The sequence below is a fragment of the Phallusia mammillata genome, chromosome 8, assembly GCF_965637545.1.
Source record: "Phallusia mammillata chromosome 8, kaPhaMamm4.hap1.1, whole genome shotgun sequence".
Lineage (NCBI taxonomy): Eukaryota > Metazoa > Chordata > Ascidiacea > Phlebobranchia > Ascidiidae > Phallusia > Phallusia mammillata.
The window spans coordinates 17,668,159-17,691,486 of record NC_137259.1 but is presented as its reverse complement, the minus strand read 5'-3'; the positions used below and the strand labels follow the sequence as shown (position 1 = coordinate 17,691,486).

Genomic DNA, 23,328 nt, shown 5'->3' with positions numbered 1-23,328 from the left:
TGAAGCCTCGCTTTTGCAGACAATGACCACACACATCTTATGTCAAGGCATGTTCGTTTATTCGAGACAGTGAAACAAATTGCCTAGCGCTAAAGTTCGTATTCGGAAGATTCGGTTTCAGTTTCTTCCCGATGAATCGGTGCTGCACGGCGCCTCTTCGACCTACACCCGTAAGAACCCGATCTCCTGCGACGCTTCAGTCGCGAAATATTGACATTTACGCGTCGCAAACCGTAGGAAATGTCTTTAAGGCATTCTAGAGCGCTTTTCTCTACTTGAAGCCGTTCCTTTTCGATTTCTAAACGCGTGACTTCGTAAGCAGACATCTTCCGGGTCGCTTTATTGGCGGGAACGACCTCTTTTGTCACGTGAACACTGCAACAATCTGATTGGCTGGTTACTTCGTCGATACGAATGTCGGCCGTCGATATTTCGGCAACGTTTTCTGTGATTTCTATGCCCGGCACCTCAATCGGTGTGAGCAGATCCTCGTTGCTCCACGTGGAGTCAGATTCAACCTTGATACAAACTTGCGGCTGCGAATCACCCGATGACGTCACTCCGGCTGATGACGACACATCTGATGACGTGGACGAGTATGCAGTGTCATTGGAAGGTGATTCGCCGGAGTCTAAAGAATAAGGAATAAAATAGTAAAGACCAATCAAAACCAATCAAAAGCTCTGCTTAGATTTGAAAGTCTTGGCCATGTTTTCTCTAAACTTTATGCGTTTAGCAATGTGTCAAGGCATACACACAAGCTTCCTGAGTAGGCTGAGGACCACTGTGAGCAACAGATGTGCACGCTAAGGCCACACATCAGTTAATGCGCAGCATAGATTTTCATATGTCTGGACATACACACAAGCTCCTTGAGTACGCTGAGGACTAGTGATGCACCGAAGTTTCGGTTGGCCGAAACATTTCGGCCGAATAAGCTGTTTTTCGATGTTTCGGTTTCGGCCCGAAGTTTTTTGAAAATTCGGCCGAAACCGAACTTTTTGATTGCATGGAATTAATACCCAAACTTTCATTTTCGCCAATACGAAACATCATAAATTAACTATTTGTTGTATCTATAAAATACTTGCTACATTGTCTGCGAAATATTACAAGTTTTGTGACGTATTCGCATTGTAAAAGTAGTTTTGGCTTTTCATAATTGAGTTCACTTGCATCAACAACACACGGTTCAGTTAAAAACACCCATAAGAAATGCGGTTTTAGGTTCGGCCTGATTCAGCCGAATTTATTCGGCCTCGTGGCCGAATATTCGGTTTCGGCCCGAACCTTTTTAGGCGGGTTCGGTGCATCACTACTGAGGACCACTGTGAGCAAAATTACGCGTACACGCTGTGGCCACACACCAGTTTATGTGCACCATAACAAACCAAAAAACAAACAGTTTATAAATCGCAAGCGTTTTTTTGATACAAACTTGCCTTTATGTATATTTCTTGCATAGTACGACAAGTCTTTCCATTTCTTCCGAACCTGGTTCCAATCTCGCCCTACATTTCCCACTCCATTGATCAGCCTTGCCGCTTTTTCCCACAAACGCTTCTTGTGAGCTTGCGAACCTTTCTCACTTTTCGAGAAGAGTCGCGTTTTGTGTTCGCGAACGAATTCACAAAGCAGCTGCACCTCTGTGAAAAATAATAATGAAATAATTAAACCGATTATAACACTCTATTATGATATACATTTTTACCTTCTGCACTCCAATTGGGACTTCGCTTGGAAGAAAGGTTATAATTTCTTTGTCTTTTGGCTACACGGTTCTCACTTAATTCGATGTCACTCATAATGCCGACTAAAATTACCTAATAAAAAAAACATGAATACATTTTACTAAAACTGAATTTTTTTAACTTTTACTAAAACAGAATTTACATCAGCTTTGTCGGCAAATGAATTTTTTTATCAATGTCACCGGCTTCTATACATATTTTAATAACGCGGATAACATTTATTAATACTATAAACGTTAAGTTTTCGAAATACAAATGTTTACACTAAATACGCTCTTGTACAGTTTTACCAACCACCATACAAAATTGTAGACCTGTGCTAACGGTCAAATAAACAGCTTGATATACATAACTAGGCAAATTTGGTTCCACGAGTTCGCTTTATTTCATTCTAACGGATGTCAAGAACCAATTAGGCGCAATAAACGTCAACATTTTAATAGCCACTGTGAATTTAAAGCACGCTGATTGCTTTGCTATTACTCCTTGCCTTATTTGAGCCAATTGCTTCCCTAATACTAAGAAGTGAAGTTTGCTTTCAAACAGCCAACCTTTTAAAGGCGCAAGGACGACAGAAAAAAGTAGATTGAAGTGCCAAATCCGTCTGGACCTAAACGCCTTTGTTTTAGATCCGTCGCTATTTGGTGCAAATATACACACAGCTTGATCTTTTGTTGTCTTTTGACGCAAATAAAAACTAAAGGATTTTAACAAGGAGTGATAAAAAACCTTCTGACAAACATTTGCACAGCTTAGTATTTTCCAAAATGTATCGAATCCATGCGATTAAGGTTTAAACAACTGCCCAAAGTGCTGTTCTGTTCGTCTTTTTGTAGCCTATGTGTCAAATGATAACCAAACAACCGTTTTATCGAAAATGCATTGATTTTCAAAATGTCATCACAAGCAATAGATGCTGTGAACATATGATAAACCCCTTGGTATCAGATTTTTAAAAAGCGCATAGTGATTATGTTATGTTAAAACCTACATTATGAAATTTGCTCTAAATCGTTTAAACATACCATGTAAGGTTTTAACAACACCTGTTTAGGAATGAACAGGCATGCGCAGGAAGTTATGAAACACCACATGCCAGCCTATATGAGGTTTCGGCAAATACTCATGCAATCATCAGTGATAGGAGGCTTCATTAGCCACACTCGTGTAAATTCGTTTGAGTCGGGTAAAACGTGAACTGTAAACTTTACGTACCTTTGCGGAGCTTTTTTTTATCATTCTTTAAAGTGACTCAAGTAAATGATGTGAGTGATGTAGCCTCATATCACTGATGATGGCGTGAACATTTGCCGAATTGTTGAAAGCATGTCGTGTTTTACGTCTATTAGGGCCGTTATATTTGTCACTAGCACGAAATCCGTTGTAGCAAAACAAGTTAGAACCAGAGGCGGGGATTATCAAGAAAATAGACCCTGGAAAGCGCACGTGTTAGTTGTTATCCCGCGTGCACAAATCCGGGCACAGGACCTGCAGGATGAATCAAAGTTAAACAATGGTCGGTTTATGTTTGGAACACTTATGAGCGGAACTGTTGAATTGGTGTGGAAAATGTGGCATGACACAAATGTTACAGCAAAAAGATCTGAAATTGGTTGACGATTACTGTGGAAAAAAGTAAGGCCACAAAAATACTTCATGGTCCCTTATACAGGCATTCTTTATCATATCGTACGTAGGTTTAAACCTTGTGGCGTTTAAAGTACAACATTTAGTTTCATTTCGCAGGTTTGACTGTAAACAAACTTGAATTGAGAGACGGGTCAATTTTTTTTTAAATCTAAACACACTATGTATAAGTGGTATGTTGCCAAGATTTTACATGTGCCTGAGTTCGTTTTCGTTCAAATTTACATAAAGATGGGATTTGCTGCAATAGCTTTGCAGCAACTGACACCATGTTTAATTTTTTATGGCGACATATAAGCAGAAAAAGTAACTGAGCAATCTGTCTGGTTCTTTGGGATTATGTGACCGGTAGGGGGCGGTAAACATTCGGTTTTAGCATAAAATGAAAGTTGGTCGGATTTTAATTGTCTTGGCCCTTAACTTGGTCGTTTTTCAACTGTTTAACCTGGCAACCCTGGTTTTCAACCAACTGGGTAGAGCTACTAACACTGGACTTCGGCTTGCGCCCAGTCTGGGAATTTCTGGTAGGTGGCGCAACGGAGCATAGGCGTTTATGGTGCTGACTTAGCAATCTGGGTTTATGGTAAGGATGATTGCTGAGTGAGCACCATAAACGCCCATGCTCCGTTGCGCCACCTACCAAACCGGGTGCAAGCCAAATTCCAGTGTTAGTAGTTCTACCTACAACACTGCATTAAACAAGCATTTTCGAATCAAATACTTTGTAATATTGCATCATTCAGCACTAATATTCTGTGATTTAAAAAAAATTGACAATAAATAGGAAATAGAAGTTCATGCAAAACTTACAGCATTGCAAATATATATAAAAAAAATTAGCCCAACTTTCTTTGACAGTAGATAAATATTGAACTTTTGTGATCCACAGTAAAAACCAAACAGCTATAAAAAAACAATATTACAGAAATGCAACAAATCTACTTTGAAGCTATAATGTGAAGAAAATAAACTTGAAGCACTTTTTAAACAAGTTGTAAAATATATGATAAACCATGTCATGGCCTAAAGATTTTTTAAGTAAAAACAAATTTATCTTTTAGTAAATCAAACTTGACACATTATTTATCAATTTTAGTATTTAAACAACTCAAATTACCAATTACCTGTAAGTCTTGAACACTGATATTTCAAAAAACAAAAAAGAACAAAATAGGGCAACACTTTGGAAAAAGCATATTGATTTGCAAAAAGTATTTTTCCTTTTCAAGGGACAAAAATACAAAAACACAGAAAATCATGTTGCCTTCTTTGTGGTTTCAAGTTTATGGTTTGTAGTTCCACCTAAAAAGTATATAAAAATATAAACTTACTCTGAATAATGATTCAACATTGCACAGCTATTTCCAGCTTGGTGATTGTTCAGTGCAATTGTAAACTCAGGTTTAGATGTTGCATTGAACAAAATCAACTTACCTGATAGATGATTCAGAAGTTTCCCAAAATTGAAAAGTAATTGAATGAAAGCAAATTCAGTCAGTACAAAGAGAACAAACTCAAATCCATGCAGTTGGGCAAGAAATGGGTAAATCACAACACCACCAACTTTTTCAACCCACAGTATCCTGAAATAACAAATAAGTTACTAATGCTATTTGGTTCCAATTAAAATTCATCCTTTTTTATGACTTGTTTATTCATTTCTATTTTAATCGTACCTGTACACTCATATACTTTATCTATACAGAGAAGAAATATGAAAAAAATAATGCAATAACCAAGCATATTAGTAAGTACTGTATAAGTATCCCTCGATTTATTTTTTGGCCTTTGAGTCAATTGTATTACACCTACAATAGCATCAGCAGCATCTTCTTTTAATATTACAGTATTGTTTTACATTTAAAAAATGACTTTCAATTGACAATGTACAAAATGTGTTGTTAGCTTTTACAAACTGAGTTATAAATGCATTTAAACCTCCTTTTCATGACTTATTTTAACATAAAAGTGGCACTATAGAATAACATTTTTTTAGTGACAGTGTGTAGTACACTGTTATATATGCATGATGTTTTTAATGCACTTAGTCCTTCTGATGGGTCATTGCTATGCTATAGGTCACTTACCAGACTAGATACAGAAGTCCACCAGTGTTAGTAATTATGAGACTTGTAGTTTTGCTTGGATATGGATGTTTTATGCATGCAGCTTCCAACAAAACAGTAAGAATGGTTGAATGCTTAAAAAAGTATGAGTTTTAGCACGATTGTTTTTGCAAAGCCCACTTAGTCTTTCTTACCCAAAGATGGTTTGCCCAAGATGGAAAATGTTGGTCGAACGATTTTGGATAAACTAGTTCCCTGTCAATCAAAAATAAGCTCCAGAACATCACGAAAACCATCTAAAAAATTCTTTAATCAACTGAAAGGCTACTAAGACAAACTTTTATTCATTACTGGGATCAACCCTGAAGCGTGAATGCAGACCAGCAATGAGGGCACACTCACATATATATATCATAGAATGCCTTCAATATTTCTGTTATACTGTGACATATTACAGAAAAAACAGTAAATTGCATGTGTGTGTACAAATATAAAACAATCCTAGTAGAGAGCATGTGCCTTATCTGCAAGCGTTGTGTACTTTGTGCTAATCTTCAGCTAAGCATGAGGGCAATTCTATAATGTACAGATTAATGCGACGCCTTCGGGCTGATGCTTCTCAAACAGTGGGCCTTAAGATTATTAAAAAGTATATTTCCCTTATTTTATTTAATATTTATATTATGTAATAGGGTGCCCGATGGTTTTGATTAATTATCATACATGTGCAACGGGTATTTAAAGTTGTAGAAACAGTGCTTCAGGTGGTACAGGATTAAATTACACATGAATACAAGTTTTATGAAAAAACTTGATGCTGGTTATGCCTATTTAAACCATTGTATCGCTCACGGTCATGTTTTTGCTACTAGCCCCACAGATTGTTTGCTAAACAAACATAATAGTGCATTGGCCTCATTTAAACAAACTTTTGTAAACAGTGTGCTGTGGTATAAAGTTAGTTATCTTGCAGCCTTTGTTGGAAAAGGGTGCGACTTGGTAATAAAAAAAAAAATTATACTATATAATAAAAGAAAAAACTTTTTTATCTACTACAACTCACCATTGAGGCTGGTAAAGCCACTGTGGTATAAAACACTGACTTAAATTTACAAACTGAATCTTTCATTCCTTGTAGTGAAGGAGCTGATCGGCATAAATAGCCAAGCACATCATCAAGAAGAAATAAAGAAAAGCACAACGCTTTGACATTCTGCGGGTAAAATGACAAATATGTTTCCAATTATTTAAAATAGTGTGCAGAAATAAGCTGCATATGGTGATGTTAAGAAAAAAATGTAAGCTATGCATACATACAAAAAAATAATTAATGCAATTTGTATTAAAATGTAGGGTGGTCAGAAAGAAATACTGGCATGACATAAAAATTTTGCACAAACTGTAGGGTTTAAAACTATGTAAGCCACTGCTTACACTGAAATAAATACGACGAAATAATGTTTTTTGAAACTCACTTCATGAAATAATCATGGCAAAGTGTAATTGACAAAACAATTTAAAGTCATTTGTTACACCACCAGTCAGATCATCATCAAATTATTTAAAAAAATTAAATTACCAAATTAATGTAGGTGAGGTATTTCCATTTTCCTCCATAAGTAATAGGAAGTATTCCAGTGTATCTGTGGTAAATCTCAAGTGCATACATACACTCCAGGAATCCAAGAAAATGAAACAGTTTTGCATACCATTTTGACATGATTTAAGTTAAAATAAATAAACCTTAATCTACATCTAGATTAAGAAGAAACATTTGTAAAAACATTGTGTTAGAAGTACTATGACATGCAAGAGAGAAATTTGACAAAACACACAATATTTGACATGACTTTAGTAAATGGTTGATCTACATCTAAATCAAGAAGAAACAGTTTATTTACATTGTGTTAGAAGTACTATTACATATCTGAGTCTAGAAAGCTAGTTTAAAAACACACAACAAATACTGCATCACATACACATAAGCAGTTAATTATATACACTAGCTTCGTGCAAATTTAGCAAGCAGTGCAGTACATCTGAATATTTGTAAGCTTCTCAACCATTGTACATATCACAATACATTCATGGATTTTGAATATCTGACATATTTTTAAAGCAGCAAGCAGAAATTACTACATATACAGCACTGCATATAGTAGAAGTAGGGTTCTGAGACTTTTCAAAATTAATAAAATACATCTAGGAAATGTTACCCGAGCAAATGTTTGCACTGTGTTGTTCTATATACCAATGACAAAAAGTAGAGACCATACATTAATGTACCCAAGGCCTGAGGTGAATTTAATAACATGGTGCAATGTATTTTAGTCAGAATTAGATTCTTCCCAGCCCATCCAGCCATCGAGATAATGCTTACTTCCCATATAACCCATCTGTTTGGCTATTTGAAATGCCCAAGTGCTCCTGATACCAGCTAAGCACATAAATACAATCTCGGTATCAGATGGATCTGGCTTGTCGACACCATACTGTTTCTTGAACTCATTATCAGACAATGCCAAAGATTGAAAAAGGACACCAATTGGAATGTTTACATATTTCTTTGCCGGAACACGACCCATGGCAACTTCATCCGGCTCTCGGACATCAATAAGAAAGATCTTGTCATTTTTAATTCGATCTTTCATCTCTTGTGTCTCCACCACATGTTCAGGCCTTGTTTCAGCCTTCAGCCATTCACCTGTGAATTGTGCACTGGAGTTGAGCCTGATTGCTAAACAAGCATTTACTCCAGTTTTTGGAATCGGTTTTGCTGTATTAGCAGCTAATAACTTTGCAAGAACAAACTGAGAGCTACGGAACATTGTTAAAAGCAAAATAGGTCTACAGTACATGAAAACCTAAAGCACAACACAAACACTCAAGTATTAGACACACTGCATAAAATCAGATAAATAAATAAATCAAATAATTTTCAAACTACATGTTCCCAAATTGGGAATCCCAATTAATATCTACTGTCATGCATTTAACATTCCTAGCGTTCAAATCCAAAATCAGGAAATGCTTACAAAGCTACAAGCCTAATATTTGGGAGTATGTTGTTACAAAAAAAAACGTACAGTAGCTATAAAAAAGTTTTTTCAAATTGCACTCCCACACTTATGACTGGCATCCTGTCATAAACAGATCAGATCAACATACAAGATAAAAGACAAGCAGACAATATACGCCAAGACATGACCAAAAACGTTACTAACAGCTCCAGGCAGTGCTTGCTGGTCTGCAAACACTAAAAAACCCAAGTTGAGCGTTAACTCGCTGAGGTCATGTTTACCTTAGAGATAAGACTTCCAAAAATACTTGTGGTTGATCAAGTGGAAAGAAGTTGAAACTGGATCTGTATGAGAAACACTTGGGTATAAATGAAAATGGAAACAATAAAAATGCAGCCAATATCAAAATTTTTGTTTTTATTATTATTTTTAAAACGTTTATATTCATTAAATACACATTACCAAGAAATATGCATTTATTGCACTTTTTTATGTGTCGTTTAATTTTAAAATACACAATGGCAACAATTAGAAAAATCAAATTGATTTCATGTTTAATAAATGACTTTTATTTATTTTTGATGAATAAGCAACAGGTGGCTTTTGTACCATTTAACATTAGGTCTCTTTTAAACAGTTGAGTAGCATAACTGTTGTATGTAGACCTGCAAAAATTAGCACACTTCACAGGTAAATATGCTAAGTGTTTACATGCACTTAAATTACAATTAAATTTGGATAGTACTTAGGAAGTGCCTTTTTGCGACCAGGGCAGCACCTTCAATTAATCACATAGCCTAAAAACTAAAGCTCATAAAATTAAACAATTAGCTTCAGTTTATCTGGCTTTGAAGTTTTACGTTTTTTTACTGTTAGCTAAATCAGCTGCAATAGTTTTATCTGTCAAGCAATTTTCTACCATAAGTACATATACAAACTGTATGAAAGAAAAGGGACTAAACAAAATAAATTGAACATGACCCCTTCAGGAATAATATCTATTATTCTAAGCAAAAAAGTGAGAGCCATTATTTGTGTGTAAAACATGAGTATGTTATGTTTTACACACAAATAATTGGCTCTGATTTTTTTGCTCATTTTTGAAAGACATTGTGTACCTAAATAATCGTTATTAGTTTTTAAAACAAAATAATAATAAAAATGCTTTTTTCTGAATAGTAATTAATTCAGAGGCCTCAAACCTAGTAAATGCTTTGTTTGAAATTTAAACATCTTTTAAAAAGTAGATTCCACTTAGTAATGCTCAGCAAAAAGTAAAGCTAAAATATTGGCATAAGTGAATTGTTATGTACATATACATATTTACTAACTTGTGACCAGCAAGTTTTCAATTCTTAATCCCAAGAATACTTCATCATTCATCAACAAAATCACATCTTGCAACAAAAACAACTTTCCGGTGGTTGTTTCTACAAATAAATTGAAATAATTATTTTTTACAGTATAAAATGGCATTTAAAAATATTTGTTTATAAAAATGTTATTTTCAACTTACGAAAATGCAACTAAATTCCCCTTAAAAAGTGCTCCAATAGTTTTAAAAGCATTTGTACGATTTGTTGAGTGAAAAAGCATTTTCAATTTCTTGTTGTTGGTTTCCAATATTGCAAAGATCATGACATAAGCATCTCGCATCAAATACTTGACTTATTCATAAACAGTAAATACCTTTAAGCATTCAAACTTTTCCTGTGATACATTAAAGAACATTGTTATTTGCAAATACAGCACAATAATGTACATGATATGTATGCATGTTACATTTATATTCACTTATGTTCATTGTTTTAAATACAATTTGACTTAAGGAACTATAAGGATGCCAGATAAAATAAGTACCCTTGCACACACATGTTGCATAATTTCAAATAAAAACTAACAAATTTACAGATTGTTTTTTTTACCACCAAAGAATGCATAAATCAGGGCTTCTTAACCAGTTATGAAGTGCATTGTAAAATTATGTAGGCATTGCTAATTTAGTCATACAATACACATTATTATGATTACTGCTGAAAACGTTTCTTGAAAAAATTGTGAAGAGTGTACAGTGAACTAAAAAGGTTAAAAGCACAAGCTTGGTTTGTGGTTGCAAACACTTTGTTGTCATGTAAAAAGGTGTTTACATTTTGTGATATGTATGCTTATACAGTATCTAAACAACACAACTGTTACTAAAGTTTATGGTATGTATAAACACTTAAAGTGCACAATTACTGGCAATACATTTTACAACATGAAATTTATAAAATAATTCTGCAAAAATAACTGTTTCATTCATTCTTCAGACTTTTTTCCCTCTTCCCAACCAAAGTAACCATCCAGATAATGTTTGCTGCCTTCATATCCTAACTGCTTGGCCATTTGAAATGCAAAAGTGCTGTGTATCCCTCCCAAGCACATAAACACAAGGTCATCCGACTTCTTTGGCTTTTCGACATCAAACTTTTTCTTGAATTCCTCATCAGGCATTTCTAAGGAATGGTAAAGAACGCCAATCGGGATGTTAACGTATTTTTTTGCACAAATAGGTCCGGTTTCCACTTCATCAGTTTCGCGGACGTCAACTAGATAGGTCTTGTCATCTTTGACTAATTCTTTCATTTCTTGAGTGCTCACCACATATTCAGGCCTGGTTTCAGCTTTGAGCCATTCACCAAAGTAACTTGCATTTGACATTTTATCTAATTCCAAAACTCTGATATATCTGCAACTAAAATTTCTAAAAACAGAAAACTTTGTCTTTTTGAAGCAACAAATTAATCTTATGCACAAGCTTAAAAAAATTCAAGTTACATTTGAAAATTAGGTTTTCACCTTTGCAAGAAATAAAACACCTCTATGTGTAAGTTTTAAGTCTTGTGAAGTCTCTATTAAAAGAAAACACTATTTGAACAAGTTTTTACCACCTTGCTTTACAAAATAATAAGTATTTTATAGATGGCAAATATTAAACTGTACCAGTACGGCAATAAAAATGAACTGCTAAGTCATTGGGGTACAGTTAAATTAAAACTACAACCTGTCACTGAGAGTTACATGAAAAGAAAACATAATCTGATGCCAGGTCGGGCAGAAAAATACCACATATTCACAGACCATGTCTGCAAAAGGCTCTTCCCTTCGGTCTAAAGGAAATTAGCAGTCTGCCAATATTATTTGTTTACATTAACTGTTAGTGGACAAAGTCATTTGATGATAGATAAGAAATGTCACTTAATCCAGAAAATATCCAAAGTGTTACTTAACCACAATTAAAACAGTTTGTAAGTTAAAAACAACATAAGAAGCTAAATAAAAATTATTATAATCAGATGCAACAAAAACTAGCAACTGCATTTAATTTGTTTAGAAAAATTCCAGCCAGTTAAAAAATCTCAATTTTGTAAAGGTAGCAAAGGCTGTTCCATTCCAATTATATATATATATATACATATATATGTACAATATTAATTGTGACAAGTTATGATATTAGTATGACCAGATAATTCATTACTTAATTCAAACTGTCGGTATATAATTACTGAGAAAAAGGAAGGGTTAATTGCCTAATTCAAAAACATTTCCCTGTACTATAATAATAATAATTTATTTTTTGCTTATTTTCATGCACAACACTGCAATAAGATATCATAGAAAGCTAGCAATAAAAACATCAAAGTAACTTTTTCTACAAAAAATCTTTAGAATGTGTACATAATCTGTCATGGGCAATTTTAAGACAAAATTTTCTAGCAGTAAAACTCATTTTGCAAAACAAACACGGGTAATACAAATCTCTACATATCATACACACCATAAAATAAAAAAATATATCACAACAAAAAAACAACACTTATAGTATTACCCAACATTACAAAAATGTTTTCAGTGCATGTCAATTTTTGATGAGTGTGTGAGTTCAAAGGTAATGTTGTAGGCTCAAAAATTTGTGCTGTGAGTTGTCTAACTTATTTGTAAAGTGAGTTATTCTTTCTTTTTGGTTGATAAGGATTCATCTTCCCCTAAAGTATACAAAACGGAAAACATTTAAAAATAAAACATCTTTGGCATACTTATATCTAGTGGTGGGATTTAAAAAATTTTGTCAGCCGGTTCTATCACAAAAGTCATATTTTTTAGCTGGTTCTGTTACAAAAAGTCCATTGACAGTAACCAGTAATGCTAACCGGTTCGCTGAACTCATAAAATTTCGTGAGACAGTTCTATAGAACCGGTGCGAACCGGCTGAATCCCACCACTGCCTATATCGGTAAATGCACTGGACATACCTGTAAGATAGTTGATAAATTCACCCAGAAAATACATTGACCAAGTAAAAATCAGCTCAACTAACACAAACATAACGAATTGGAATGCATTCAAGTGAGCGAGGAATGGATAGACGTAAAATCCACCATAGTATTGTACAAACATGATCCTGAAAATAAAACATAACTTTAAATTGGATGTAAACAGAATGAACTTATTTATACACTCAGAAATGTAATCATAAAATCGAAAAACCAACAAACAAACAAACGAACATATTGGAAAACAGAACTGTAAGGTTATAATCAGGCATTTATTATTTTCCTTAAAGGCAACTAAACGTTCAAACGAAAACAATATTATGAATAAAGTTCTAATAATTAGTTTCTTTCTAGTGGTGACATAACAATATTTTTGCAATCACTGATTTGCAACATAATGTGCTTAAAATGTTTCTATTTTTGAAGCAGCCAGTAAAACAGCACTGGAATACTTCAGCTTTATACAACAAAGTTCTTTAGTATAATGATGATTTGACACATGTATTTCAAAATTTTTATTTCTTTGCCATTTGCTAATTTAATGGTAATTGTATTTTTGAGCAGGTCTGATAAGGTACAATAACTTTTATGCATCACAAATTCAAATAGGTTACAAACCACCCTTTGTACACAAGTTAACTCATTAGAAAACAATGTTAGGAAGTGCACAGTACCAGGCTAAATAACTGAGTCCATAGCCTGCTGAGAGACAAATTCCAGTGGTCCGAGAAGGGAACTTATACTTTGTAAATCCAACATCAACCGCTACAATCAAAATAGCAGTATGCTGAAACAAAATTTAAAAGGTTGAAAAACTTTATAGTACACTAATACTGGGATTTATATGTAGGCATGTGCCATGATCACAGGTCTGCATAAGTACAACAATGCTAATCCAGTAATGATGATGTGTACCAATGTATGCCATCATGTAAAAAATAAGTCATGATGTATTGTTTAAGATATGGTATTACTGACATTACAGCTACCACCATATGCTGGCCACAGCACAAAAAAGTGATAAAGCTTCCGACATTTTCAGTGCAGGAAACAGATTGTGGAAGTCAGATGTTTTGTGCTAGGAAATCTTCTATTGATAACCATATTTGTATTTTGTTTGTGATATGATTAAACATTTAGAAATTTAAACATTAATATTATATATATATACACCGAACAAAAACATGAAGTTTCATGAGGAATATAATGGCCCACATAGAGGAACACACAAATTGTATGAATTATATTTGATAACATGAGAATTTGTAATAACACTTCAAAAATAAACATGTTTCTTGTGTCTTCGTGCGAATAAATTTAGGTGCTTACAAAATTTTTTTAAGTTACCATGGATTAATCACACAGAAACTACTGCCCAATGCTGTATTTGCAACATATTGCTTTTAATTATATAACACGACTGCTAGGCTGTACCTACCCACATGTGATTGGCCCAGGAGGGTATAAATTCTTCAACCCATGACGGCTGGATCATTTCTTTATCAACAATATAAAGGATCCAGAATGTTGTAAAAACAACCTAAACACAATCAAATCACATGATTAGTTGCATTTTAAAAGTACAGTAGCAACAAAATGGAACATAAAAATCATTTTTCACCTAAAAACATGTTTATAACCGTGCAATATTGACTGAATAGAGTACATTTAAAAACATGTAAGGTATATAAAGGTTTAAAAATGGTGTTTTAAGGAAAAAATGATTGCAAACTTTATGAAGATCTTAGAATTTGGACATTGTCAAAAGAAGATGTGTTTTAAACATAACCTTTCATCTTAGTTTGTTATGTAAACACAAACTAGCTAGTTTTCATCTAGTAGTAAATGATTGACAACATTATGTGTATTTCTAACAAAGATTTTATTGCCCAAGTTTATACAACCTGGGTTAAATAACTTTTAACTTATTTGATTACTGTTCAAATTGGGTTGGACACATTAAGCTTAAAGAAAAAAAATTTCCGCATTTTATAAAAAGACTAGATCTTCGAAACCACTTGACAATCTAGCTGACATTATATTGACAAGAAAACTTCTTCTTACCAGGCAGCTAGGGAGAGCAGCGCATGAATAAAACACGTTACGGGCCTTCTTCAGTGATGTTACGATTGGTCCGAGATTTAAGAATTCTCCTAAGTCACACAACAGACATAGAGAAAAACAGGCAATCTGCACCCACTGAAAAAAAATCTTAAATTTAATATAGTTGAAACTACAATTTAAGATACACACACAAACAAACACAGGTATATAATTTGTAATATTAAAATAGCATACTGACTTATACTTATATCAAAACTAATACATCTATTTATTTGATAGGCAAAAAAGGGTTACATCAGTTATATAATATTTTCTTAATTACCATGTTTAAAAATGTGAGATATTTCCATGGGCCAGCATATCCCTGGTCTATCGTACCGATGATAAAATAGTAGTACGTGCAGAGTGCAAAAATTGATTCAACTACAGCAAATACATGAAACAAACAAACTATAATGGACGCCATCTATACAAAAAATGAACAATGTATTATCAATGTTTAATTGCATAATCTTAACACTAATTGCATCATACTTACAAAAATGCTACATCTTGGTAAAATATTAATTTACTAGAGTTCTGTAAAGTAATTGTGTGCCTGTCAATTTTTTTTTAAAGACTTTCAAATTGTATAGAATTGCTGTTGTAATGACAGACTACTGTTCAATATACATATACATATATACCCTCAGCAGGTAGAAGGTTTTAGAAACCATATTTTACAAATGTCCGCAAGGCAAAATTGTACATAAGCATAGAATGAATGACATATTGATGACACACTAAGAAATGTTTTCTCCACAACTAAGACCAGGCCACCATATGATTGTACATCACCCAGTACCAAATTATTGCATAACCCCACCAAAATATTCAAACATAATTGTTTGCATTTATCACTACAGGAAAAAATTACACAGAATAAATTATTTGACAAGATGAACAATAGAATAGGTCATGCAGTAATACACATGTCATTCTTTCAATATACATCCCACTTTAATCAAGTGATTTTTCCCACCCATTCCAGCCGTCAGGGTAGTTCTTAGCTTTGGAATAACCCATGTCTTGAGCAAGCTGCATGGCAAAAGTGCTTCGAATCCCACCACGGCACATAAACACAACTTCTTCATCGGGTTTAGGCTTCTTTGCTCCAAACTTCTTTTCAAAGTCCTCTTCAGAAGACTGCCATGCACCATAAAAGAATCCAAGAGGAATATGTACGTATCGTTTTGCAGGAACTCTTCCCCCATAGACCTCATATGGCTCACGGACATCAACAAGAGTTATCTTGTCATTGTCTGCAAGACCTTTCATCTGTTCTGTATCAAGGGTATATTCTTTTCTTGTTTCTTTAGTAAACCATTTGTTGGTCACAGTAGAAGTGGAAAGGCATTTAGTGATTACTGGTTTATGATGCACTAATGGCTGTTTTATATTCAGCGCTGATGGAACTCTGACAAAAGCTCCAGCAGACCCAAATCTTGCAATTATGTTTCTTGTGCTGGCCAACATTTTTTAATGTAACAGAAAACTTACTTAGGCTGTCAAAAAAATTACAAATATTATTCACATTTACCTTGTACTGTTTAAGGAACTGTACAAACTAACCCAAAACTTGCATGGAGTTTGCACTTTGCATTTTGCGACATGTGCATGCTTCGTGTATAATAAATGTTAAAAATAGGATTAATATGAAAATATTTAGTAGCCAGCTTAAAAAGCGTTTCTTATATGTATATTTGAACTGCATTAGCATAATTAAATCTTTCATGTCTGTCCAAACAATTGATGCAGTACAGGCAAATCCAATTAATTGTGTGACCACTTTAACAAGGTTTTTATGTACTTAACTAAAGAGTGCAATAATCCAAACAATTTTCACAAAAATGGCTATAATTTTTATTCACTATGCAATTCAACAATTTGCACTCAACCAGCTAAATGTATCTGTAAGTTTTATTAAACAAAAACCTTTTTGCAGGAGAATTGCAAGCAAAATTATGACTACAAAAAAAATAGCCCAGCTGCAGCAAGTGTTTTGAAACTACAAACTAATTAAACAAACAAAGAAACTGGGACAGCAAAATTGCAAAATGCTGTTTGCCTTTTGCAGAAGACATTGGGCACAAAACAACAACAAACAGCATTCAATAAATCACAACAACATTTTAAAGGCGTGTTCGAGGGTGTGTCATTTAAAAGTACCGGCTGGTTTCTTGGATCAGTGTGAGGGTTAACAAAAACTGTTTTTAAGTTTTTTTCTGTGTTTTCTCCAAGAGGACCGACAAAAATAGTAACACATATTTCCTACCGTTCTTAACGGACAGCTTAATGAAAGTACATCTTAACTATAAATGACCAATGTAACACTGCATCACTGGGTCTTAAATACAGGTTGTGCGATGCTTTACATGCAAAATCATTTAATTTTTAACGATTTCAATCAACAAACTCTATATGGGCATTACAGAATGAAGTTTGAGAAACACATCTTCGATTTAACTGATTTCCAAGGCTGAATATAGCACATAGATGCTGTTCTAACGTAGTTTTTTTGCCCGTTTTAGATTTACCCATTATCCACCCGATTCTCAAGAAGTCCTCGATTGCAAGCGATCCAAGAATGTGTGTTATTTCTGTCAAGTTTTGTTTTAATCCATATGCGTGTCATGTATCCAGTGGTACGCTTGTTAGTTTGATATAGTGTTCATTAGAATCGCGACCTTTTTCGTAAGTTTTCGCTCAGGTTTTTAACTTACTGTTCAACATGATAGTTCTCTTCGGAGCGCTGTGGATTTAAGTAGCCTACATTACGAGTCAATTAGTCAGTCCAAAAAGCACGTTAGTAGCAACGCTAGGCGATTCGTTTAGTAACCCATTCGGTTTTCGGTAAAAAATGAGGACTTTTACCATAGATTTTACATACTTTTTTAGGTTTGCTGACGCTTGTTTAGGTTAGTCAAAGTTAATAGTTTTCACTTTCGCTTTTGAACAAATAAAGAAGTAATGAGCATAGGTGTCGATTTTATCTGCTGCTTCGAAAAGCATTAACGCAGAAAAATCTAAACAAACAATTTTCGAATCCAGCGAATCTGTCGTGCCCTAACGGCATGCCAACACTGTCCTGAGGACATTTGAAATAGTAAGTTATCATTATCAAATGACAGTCCAAGGAGTTTGCGGGGACGACGGTGCACATAGAATAACAATTGCCCTGAAGTGACTATTGGTTTGGAAATTTTCTCCGGCGTCAGCTGAGTTTCTTGGGCTATGTTATTCTTTACTTGAAAGCTCGTTAATTCTTCTGCTTCTCGTGGTTCACATCGGTCGTCTGCAGTAGCGATTAAGTTCATTATTACGATTCTTAACGCTTGCTGCTTAGAGTCGACATGATCCACAAAAGATCAATTTAGTTCTTGTCTTTTATTCTGGTTACGCAACACACATCAAGTCTCATTTATCTCAAGGAAAGGATACGATGGAAAAGAGAAAGATCAACGATAAAACATTGGCTTTTAAACTGATACTCGTTTTTCGTGCGATCATTCCAGAACAGTACCTTCTTTTACTCACATCAGTTATTACTTTGTTTTAAGTTAAACGTTTGCAAAGATATGCAGCACTGCAATGGATTGCACAACTATTTCTAAACACCCGGTCAGGCTGTTGGAACATATGGTCAGGCTGTTGGAACATATGAGGAAGACGGGAACATGTAACAACGACACTGAATATGTGCTTCAACAGTTACTGAATCATGAGAACACATGGAACAGTAAAGTTACACCGCTCGATACCATATGTCGCAAAAGCAACATATAAATTCCATGGAACGAAAAGTCATGGTTGCAAAGTTAAAATTTTCCATTACTTAATGCTTAGCTCAACCAAAATACTAAAATGATGGTTTAAAAGCACGTGACCGCTACAAGTTTAAGCGTCCGTGATTATTAACTGAATGTAGCCATAGATCTGGAGTCTAAAAGTAGAACGCTATGTGTGTGTCTGTTTGTCTAAGACTAATGTCACAATTTTCAATAGTCTTGACAGTTTTCTTAGGAAGCATAATCTCTGAAACGGTTTTCATTTCCGATTAAAAATGTTGGCTTTGTAAGCAGGTTAGGTCGTAGTCAAGACATAATAAATTTTTGTAGGACGCACAATAAACGACTATTATGACACAATATACGACATTTCCCCGCGTTTGTTTGCATTTTTCATGTAGGTCAGCAAAAAATTATCCTGGGAACGATGTTCGACTAATTTTTGACAGTAGTTAGTTCATAAAAAGTGCTTAGACCGCCATTTAACTCAACCGTAAAGGAAATTGGCTCAAATTTAAGTATGGTATGCTTTGTTGTGCAAGTTTACAAATAATTAGAATAGTTAATAGAACGACTGTATTTATAATTTCGTTCCGTTAAACTTACAGAAAAGGTTAAAGTGTCATCACTTCGTCGTACAACATGTACAGAATATTTCGACTATCCATGCGTAGTGCAGCTACATTCAAACGTGGAGTTGCAAAACCTGCACAACTTCGAAGTTTTGGTCAACTAGTTGAACATCGAAAATCATACTCAAATTCCGTTCAAGATTCATACAAATGGTTTGAAGTGGAATCCAGGGACCAGTATTCGGTTGATACTAAGCAGCTGAAGAAGTTACTAGCAAAAGACGAAGTATTTATTATTGATGTCCGAGAACAGGATGAAGTAAATGCTGGAAGGCTACCTGCTAAATGATTCGTACATATACCAATCGGCTTGTTTATTCGTTCTATGACTGCATACTCAGAGGAGAAATTTCTGGAGACTTATGGCGTCCCCAAGCCACAAAAAGGCGACAGTGACATTGTGTTTGCTTGTAAAATCGGATTGCGCAGCACCTTCGCCCTTCAACTAGCGCAGAGTTGGGGGTATTCCCGAACTCGACACTATCGTGATGGCTGGGAGGGATGGATAAAAGACGTTTAATTTCACTGCATCAATTTAATATACTTTAACATATGTATGAATTTTTCTGGTAACAATGTTTAAAAATACGGAACCTAAAGTAGTCTAGCTTTTTTCTTGCAGTGATGGATCTTTATTAATATTACAAAATGCATTTTAAGCGTTATATTTTTGTTCGATTGTTTCTCAATTTCACATGAAATTGGCAAGAAATAACATTTTTATTTGGCGTTTATAACCCAGTAGTCATCACAATAAACATAATAAACAACAAACAGTATGGTATTGCTTCCTTTTTATGAATCATCTGTTTTTGTTATGCACAACACAAACGAAAATGCCATAGGCTTTGCTCATTTAGGCAATCAACTAAACAAAAAGACACAAAAGCCAAAAACATCAAAATAACAAGTCTTGCAGTTTTGACAAAACAGTTTTTTTGCATCAACTTTACAAATGCAATGAACTTTTAGAATTTACAGTTTTTACTGTTCTCAACAGTGCCAAGCTATAAAGATAAACTTGATCTACAGTGCACTCACAATGAAAGATTTATAAACACACAGAGCAAAATTTATCATCACAAAATTAAGATCAGAGTTTAAAGAATAATTTTAGAACATTTGAAAATAGCTACAGTCTTAAAGCACATTAAATCTGTGAAATAACCTTACAGGATCTAAATGTCACTTGATTGAACTGAACAAGTTAAACAGGCTAGCACCAGTTATAGAGAACGAGGCATGCTGTAGGTCAGGGGTCAGCAACCTTTTAAGCGGCGTTGCCAATTTACTTGTAATTTCCCTGAGGTAATAGCTTCGCATGCCAACTTTTTTGTGGGTAATACTGGTTGCCAACCCCTGGTGTAGGTAGACAGCAAATTAATAAGTCAAAAAAGTAGGATAGGCTTGTAGAAGACTCTGATAAAATTCGGCAGGTTTGGTCTCACTACACACTAAATCTAATCACAGTGTAGCACATATTACAAATTCTAGACAACCAACTGTCAAACAGACACATACTTTTTGTTGCTAACTACAATAACAGTTACACCTAATTAGCAACATATACCAAACAAATACTTATCCCTTTATTGTCGCTTGTCTTTCAATGCCTGCTCAATTGCATAATCAAAACCATCATGTTGATATGCTAAACTGATAATGTGCTCGTGTGGAAGCACCCCACGCAGAGGAAAGAAAAAGTGGTTTGGATAATAGTGAACTAGATTATTGACAGAAGACATGTAGAGGTCTGCAATGCGACAAAGGCGGCCAGCGAAAAATGAAGGTGAAAGATGGGATCTGAATACAGAACCGAAATGAGGATTGAATATCTCCTTTACAACACTTTTCAGTTGGTTGCGTTCAGCAAGCCACTGTCTTACTAACTGCTGGCTTTCTGCATCTCTGTAAATCTGAAACAAAAGCAATACTTAATTGGTATATGTCCCAATAAATAAACATCACAAAATGGGTTAAAAATTAATCGAGGCTGTTTTTCAATGCATTAGGTTTTAGTTGTAAACTTACTTTTACCATTGTGTGTGTATGTATACTGTAACTAACAAGCAAGCCAAGTAGAACCTTTAAAAATGCAAAGAAATGTTTTTACCTGCATTCTTTCCAGTAAGCGCTCCAGCGTTTGCAACCAAAGTACGGATTTTCCAAACATTTCAGAGTTAATAATCTGTATTTCGTCCTCCAACTCTGGTATAACTGCCCCAGTTCTCCAACCATAGGAATGAGTGGGGTCGGACAGATCAGTATAAATTTGATCTCCAAAGTACAAAACTTCATTGCCAGACCAAGAGGACAATCGCATCAGCTCGTTGACGCATCCTTCGCAGTACACCTGTCCTGGAATAAACTTCTGCACTGCTTCCCAAGATACCCTGGTGTTTTCGGTGTCATCCAGGACTACGCGCTTAAAAGGCCTTGTGCCTTCATGGAAAAACCTTGGCTTTTTGGCTTGCACAATAATAACATCAAATGCGTCTCTCCAATCTGGTCCAATGAGATGTTTAAGGCCAACATCAACAAACTTATATCCACTGTTGGTGATCAAAAATAGCTTTTTCCCACTGTTTGTTAAATAGTTCATAAGTTCCCTTAACGAGTCTTTGATTAAGTATTCATCGATCTTTGACGACACCTCAGCAGCAAGTTGACCTGTAACATGAACTGATCTCACAGCGTCTTGAATGCTTTCAAATAGAATTCTTGGGTCATATACGATCCCAGCTGAGGTAAAAAACTCAATAACATTGGCAAGAAGCATCATTTCAGGCATGGCAAAAATGTCCATCAATTGGCGAATTGAATCGCCACCAGCAATATTGTAGGATTGGTCAATAATGTGTTTCGGAATGTGTCTGGATCCATTAAACAATCTCATCACTTCGTCGTTGTGCAGTTTTTGCAGTCCTCTATGTACTGTACCAAGTTGAACTACATTGCAACTATCTACTTTCATCAAAAGGCTCTTGTTGATGTCGTAATGAAGTCCTCTGATGCAAAAGTCTGGAATATACTCAAAATCCATCAGCTGCTTTGGAAATTGATGCTTTTTGACTAAGATTTCTGTAGCTGCTTTGTAAATAAACGTTTGCAATGCTTCTGAATACTGAGCCAATGTGTAATCATAGTCAAAGCCATACACATGTACTTCTCCGAGGTTGAGTTGGTTGATAGCAAATATGCCTCTTTCATCAACGTGAAAAACTTGCTCGTGTGTTTCATGAATTAGACCTTTTAAATCTTCATACCTGGTCTGCATAAACTCGAAATTTGAACAGTTTGTAATATCGCTCAAATACATTACACTGCTTCCGGCTCTGTGGAATGGTTTCTGCAATTTTGACGTCCATTTTCCACACAAAACCACACGCGAAATTCTTCCCAACGCAGACAATGCCATCTTGAAAAAACTAGACGCAGTCGAAGTTCAACTCTTGAACAAAACACGACAGAAAAGTACCGATCACAAGCCCCCACTAACTAACTGGGGTTTGACTTAGGCTTAATGGGATTTGCATCTACAAAGAATTAGACATTTTAGCTTGTTGCTAAGCAAATCCGACATCAAATTTTTCTGCAATGATCGGCTGCTGTTGTCAGTCGTCACGGATGACTGACGTCACGCTACGAACGCATGGAAGTCACGTGATTGATGGTGCGCCGATGCTGACTAAACAAGTTTTTTTAAGGTTTGTTATGTTACATAAGTTGCAAACGAACTAGAATTAACACAAGTAATTTCTGACGCTTGTGACAAAGCAACATCATTTCGAAAGATAGAATTATCAGAAAGTTGTCACCCATATTGTAAAACAAAACGGCAAAATAGCCGACTACTCTTTAGATTGGGAGTAAAGAGGCTTCAAAAACGTCTCGTGCAAAATAAATAAACCAAAAAAAACGTCCTTTCTAACCTATCATATCTTCCTTTGCAAGTCTTTGCAACAACACACTACTGAAACAAGCGGAAAGGCGCCTTCTTATATCTAC

General features: G+C 34.9%; 7 protein-coding genes across 7 annotated transcripts; all 7 read right to left on the bottom strand.

The window, feature by feature from the left end:
• Positions 1–37: 37 nt before the first annotated feature.
• On the bottom strand, positions 38–1,853 carry LOC145203649 (uncharacterized). Its single transcript, XM_080075909.1, has 3 exons — positions 1,712–1,853; positions 1,443–1,646; positions 38–631 (listed from the first exon to the last, which is right to left on the bottom strand). The coding sequence occupies exons 1-3, from the start codon at positions 1,803–1,805 to the stop codon at positions 90–92; spliced, it is 840 nt and encodes a 279-aa protein (XP_079932035.1). The 5' UTR covers positions 1,806–1,853; the 3' UTR covers positions 38–89.
• Positions 1,854–4,103: 2,250 nt separating this feature from the next.
• LOC145204660 (androgen-dependent TFPI-regulating protein-like) lies at positions 4,104–7,226 on the bottom strand. Its single transcript, XM_080077252.1, has 6 exons — positions 7,044–7,226; positions 6,528–6,677; positions 5,659–5,760; positions 5,486–5,598; positions 4,833–4,981; positions 4,104–4,700 (listed from the first exon to the last, which is right to left on the bottom strand). Exons 1-6 carry the CDS (start codon positions 7,182–7,184, stop codon positions 4,654–4,656), a joined length of 702 nt encoding a protein of 233 aa, XP_079933378.1. The 5' UTR covers positions 7,185–7,226; the 3' UTR covers positions 4,104–4,653.
• Positions 7,219–10,140, bottom strand: LOC145204662 (uncharacterized). The gene is made up of 3 exons (XM_080077254.1): positions 10,001–10,140; positions 9,816–9,914; positions 7,219–8,828 (listed from the first exon to the last, which is right to left on the bottom strand). Exon 3 carries the CDS (start codon positions 8,320–8,322, stop codon positions 7,792–7,794), a length of 531 nt encoding a protein of 176 aa, XP_079933380.1. The 5' UTR covers positions 8,323–8,828; positions 9,816–9,914; positions 10,001–10,140; the 3' UTR covers positions 7,219–7,791.
• A 63-nt stretch (positions 10,141–10,203) lies between these two features.
• LOC145204664 (thiosulfate sulfurtransferase/rhodanese-like domain-containing protein 3) lies at positions 10,204–12,007 on the bottom strand. Its single transcript, XM_080077257.1, has one exon. It carries the CDS (start codon positions 11,182–11,184, stop codon positions 10,783–10,785), a length of 402 nt encoding a protein of 133 aa, XP_079933383.1. The 5' UTR covers positions 11,185–12,007; the 3' UTR covers positions 10,204–10,782.
• A 68-nt stretch (positions 12,008–12,075) lies between these two features.
• LOC145204661 (androgen-induced gene 1 protein-like) lies at positions 12,076–15,458 on the bottom strand. The gene is made up of 7 exons (XM_080077253.1): positions 15,400–15,458; positions 15,184–15,327; positions 14,862–14,996; positions 14,236–14,337; positions 13,472–13,584; positions 12,777–12,925; positions 12,076–12,509 (listed from the first exon to the last, which is right to left on the bottom strand). Exons 2-7 carry the CDS (start codon positions 15,325–15,327, stop codon positions 12,472–12,474), a joined length of 681 nt encoding a protein of 226 aa, XP_079933379.1. The 5' UTR covers positions 15,400–15,458; the 3' UTR covers positions 12,076–12,471.
• LOC145204663 (rhodanese domain-containing protein CG4456-like) lies at positions 15,329–16,435 on the bottom strand. The gene has a single exon (XM_080077256.1). The coding sequence runs from the start codon at positions 16,374–16,376 to the stop codon at positions 15,861–15,863; it is 516 nt and encodes a 171-aa protein (XP_079933382.1). The 5' UTR covers positions 16,377–16,435; the 3' UTR covers positions 15,329–15,860.
• Positions 16,436–20,021: 3,586 nt separating this feature from the next.
• Positions 20,022–22,958, bottom strand: LOC145205148 (5'-nucleotidase domain-containing protein 3-like). The gene is made up of 2 exons (XM_080077801.1): positions 21,434–22,958; positions 20,022–21,236 (listed from the first exon to the last, which is right to left on the bottom strand). Exons 1-2 carry the CDS (start codon positions 22,736–22,738, stop codon positions 20,910–20,912), a joined length of 1,632 nt encoding a protein of 543 aa, XP_079933927.1. The 5' UTR covers positions 22,739–22,958; the 3' UTR covers positions 20,022–20,909.
• Positions 22,959–23,328: the final 370 nt, after the last annotated feature.

Excerpts from the sequence above, each read along its gene's own strand:
- LOC145204664 (XM_080077257.1), bottom strand. The coding sequence starts at position 11,184 with ATGTCAAATGCAAGTTACTTTGGTGAATGGCTCAAAGCTGAAACCAGG.
- LOC145204662 (XM_080077254.1), bottom strand. The coding sequence starts at position 8,322 with ATGTACTGTAGACCTATTTTGCTTTTAACAATGTTCCGTAGCTCTCAG.
- LOC145204661 (XM_080077253.1), bottom strand. The coding sequence starts at position 15,327 with ATGGCGTCCATTATAGTTTGTTTGTTTCATGTATTTGCTGTAGTTGAA. Across the intron at positions 14,338-14,861 it reads CTGCTCTCCCTAGCTGCCTG|GTTGTTTTTACAACATTCTG; the intron begins GTAAGAAGAAGT and ends GATTGTGTTTAG. Across the intron at positions 12,926-13,471 it reads GGACTCAGTTATTTAGCCTG|GATCATGTTTGTACAATACT; the intron begins GTACTGTGCACT and ends TTTTATTTTCAG.
- LOC145205148 (XM_080077801.1), bottom strand. The coding sequence starts at position 22,738 with ATGGCATTGTCTGCGTTGGGAAGAATTTCGCGTGTGGTTTTGTGTGGA. Across the intron at positions 21,237-21,433 it reads GCTTACTGGAAAGAATGCAG|ATTTACAGAGATGCAGAAAG; the intron begins GTAAAAACATTT and ends CTTTTGTTTCAG.
- LOC145203649 (XM_080075909.1), bottom strand. The coding sequence starts at position 1,805 with ATGAGTGACATCGAATTAAGTGAGAACCGTGTAGCCAAAAGACAAAGA. Across the intron at positions 1,647-1,711 it reads TCCCAATTGGAGTGCAGAAG|AGGTGCAGCTGCTTTGTGAA; the intron begins GTAAAAATGTAT and ends TATTTTTCACAG. Across the intron at positions 632-1,442 it reads TGCAAGAAATATACATAAAG|ACTCCGGCGAATCACCTTCC; the intron begins GCAAGTTTGTAT and ends CTTATTCTTTAG.
- LOC145204663 (XM_080077256.1), bottom strand. The coding sequence starts at position 16,376 with ATGTTGGCCAGCACAAGAAACATAATTGCAAGATTTGGGTCTGCTGGA.
- LOC145204660 (XM_080077252.1), bottom strand. The coding sequence starts at position 7,184 with ATGTCAAAATGGTATGCAAAACTGTTTCATTTTCTTGGATTCCTGGAG. Across the intron at positions 6,678-7,043 it reads ACCTCACCTACATTAATTTG|AATGTCAAAGCGTTGTGCTT; the intron begins GTAATTTAATTT and ends TTTTACCCGCAG. Across the intron at positions 5,761-6,527 it reads TGGCTTTACCAGCCTCAATG|ATGGTTTTCGTGATGTTCTG; the intron begins GTGAGTTGTAGT and ends AGAATTTTTTAG.